Source organism: Anopheles bellator, unplaced genomic scaffold, assembly GCF_943735745.2.
Source record: "Anopheles bellator unplaced genomic scaffold, idAnoBellAS_SP24_06.2 scaffold01637_ctg1, whole genome shotgun sequence".
Taxonomy (NCBI): Eukaryota; Metazoa; Arthropoda; class Insecta; order Diptera; family Culicidae; genus Anopheles; species Anopheles bellator.
Window position 1 is genome coordinate 1 of NW_026685759.1, and position 2243 is coordinate 2243.

The following is a 2243-nucleotide window of genomic DNA, read 5'->3' on the forward strand; positions in this document are numbered from 1 at the left end:
GGCCGTTCTCCGGTGTGATGGCGGATGTGCCTTTGGAGAGCACCAGAATCATAGAACTTAGAGGGACATTTAGGGCACTGATATTTTTTGTCCTTCTCCAACTTGGGTTCGTGAGTTTTCTTATGTTTCTTTAGGCTGTTTGGGCAACTTAAGACTTTGTTGCATAAGTTGCACTCTACATTACTGCTGCGTGTTTGCGCGCTGGCGGGGTTTGTACGGATGTTGGGTTTGAGCTTTGTTGGTGCGGATTCGTGAGTTTTCATATGCTTAGCTATGCTTAGAAAACTTAAAACTTTGTTGCATATTTTACACTCAACAGTTTTGCTAGGTATTGCTTCGTGGATTCGACGGATGTGGTTTTTAAGCGACGTTTCATCTTTAAAGTTAGCAGCACAAATTTCGCACATGAAAGGCCTTTCACCGGTGTGTCTACGGATATGGATTTTAAGGTAAGCAGACTGTGCAAACCTAGCCGGGCAATAGGTACATTGATACTGTTCGTCCTTGTTGTGGGTTCTACTATGCGTTTTTAGATGAGAGGATGTATAGAACGCTTTGTCGCAAACTTTACACACATAAGGCCTTTCTCCGGTATGGAAGCGGATGTGTATTTTGAGGGAAGATGGGTCGTAGAACTTAGCAGGACACTGAGAACATTCATATTGTCTGCCATGGGTATGAATTTTTCTATGATGTATCAGGGTAGAATGTGTTTTGAAAGATTTGTTGCAAATTTTGCACTGATAAGGCCTGCTGGGTATTTCTGCGCTGGCATGGGTTCGACTAATGTGGGTTTCAAGCGTTGTTGCATAGGCGAATTTAGCAGAACAGTAATGACAAATAAAACGCTTTTTGTCGTTGTGCTTATGCATATGAGCAGTCAGCTGGAATGATGCAGCAAATGCTTTGTTACAGATTTTGCAAACAAAAGGCTTTTCGCCCGTATGATGGGTGCGAATGTGAATCGACACTTTCCCTGCGTGCGCAAACTTAGCGGGACACTGAGGACATTGGTGATATTGATCCTTGTTATGAATTTTACTGTGGCTGTTTAAGGTCTGTTGCGACACAAACGCTTTGTGGCAGACTTGGCACTCAAAAGGTTTCTCTCCGGTGTGATAACGAAGGTGGATAACTAAACGCTGATGTGCCACAAAACTTGTGGAACAGTAAGGGCATTTGTGCAGCTCGTCCTTGTGATGAGTTTTCGCATGTTGCTGCAACGTATCTCGGGATGTGAACGCATCGTTGCAAAATTTACAAACAAACGTTGCTTCCTCGCTGTGAATTCGTTCAATCGGCTCTTGAAATAACTGCAAATCAGCTTGTGGCAGGACTTGAACTGTCCTGCGAGCAGCATTCTCGAGGCACTGATTATCTTCCTCATTGCTGTTCATTTCAGTATCGTCATGTGTTTCTGAATTTGTCGGCTGTTTAGGTTCCATTTTAAGAGGATCTCCTTCTTCAAGAACCTCGGATGGAATGTTATCATTCGGTTCCAACTTTACTTCCGGCACATCAAGTCCGTCCTTGCTGTCGATCTCGTGGGCTGTGTTTGTCTCTTGTGCATTATATGTATGATCCAAATTAATGTTTTTAACATCATTTGTTTTGGGATCCTCGTTTAGTAGTGATGGTGATACATTGATTTGTTGCACATGCTCGATGGAAAGCACGGTGATTTCTGATGCACAGTTGTTTAATAGCGATTTGCTGGAATCTGCAGCAAATTTGTTGAGAACCTCGTTGTTTTTAATACACTGGTAACGAAACAGATAAAAGTCCTCCACACGTGTTTTGCAAACGGTACACAAGACCGAAGAAATGCCTGTTAACGGTATGATCTGTACGAAGAGCAAAGAAAATCTCTTTATAATCGGTGCGACACCAAAACGGTGTTGTCCTCAGTCGAGAGATGTGCTACCTGAATGCTTGTACAATCGAAGATTTTTTGCATAAGATTTTTCCCCGTTTCGTCTTGCGTTAGTGGTTCCGAAGCCACATCCGGCGACAGGCACAAACGACACACGCTCGAGTTCCTGAAAAGTAATAATCTTTTGGTTCTAACTAATCCAAATCACTGGTCCGATGCAACTTACCCGGAGGACAATGCTTTTTTGAGATACATGAAAGTTTCCATTTCAGTGTGACAACTTTAGCACTTATTGATTCTACGTTTTACTTAAATGAAAAGACACAACAACCTTACATTGTTTAACTCAAAATAACAAATGCAAAACTAA

At 42.3% G+C, this 2243-nt stretch overlaps 1 protein-coding gene across 1 annotated transcript; it reads right to left on the bottom strand.

Moving 5' to 3' along the window:
* Nucleotides 1-5: 5 nt before the first annotated feature.
* Nucleotides 6-2241, bottom strand: LOC131214625 (zinc finger protein ZFP2-like; the record flags this gene model as incomplete). Its single annotated transcript, XM_058208966.1, has 3 exons — nucleotides 2100-2241; nucleotides 1925-2039; nucleotides 6-1844 (listed from the first exon to the last, which is right to left on the bottom strand). Coding segments are annotated over exons 1-3 (1995 nt in total), but the record flags the coding sequence as incomplete, so codon positions are not given.
* Nucleotides 2242-2243: the final 2 nt, after the last annotated feature.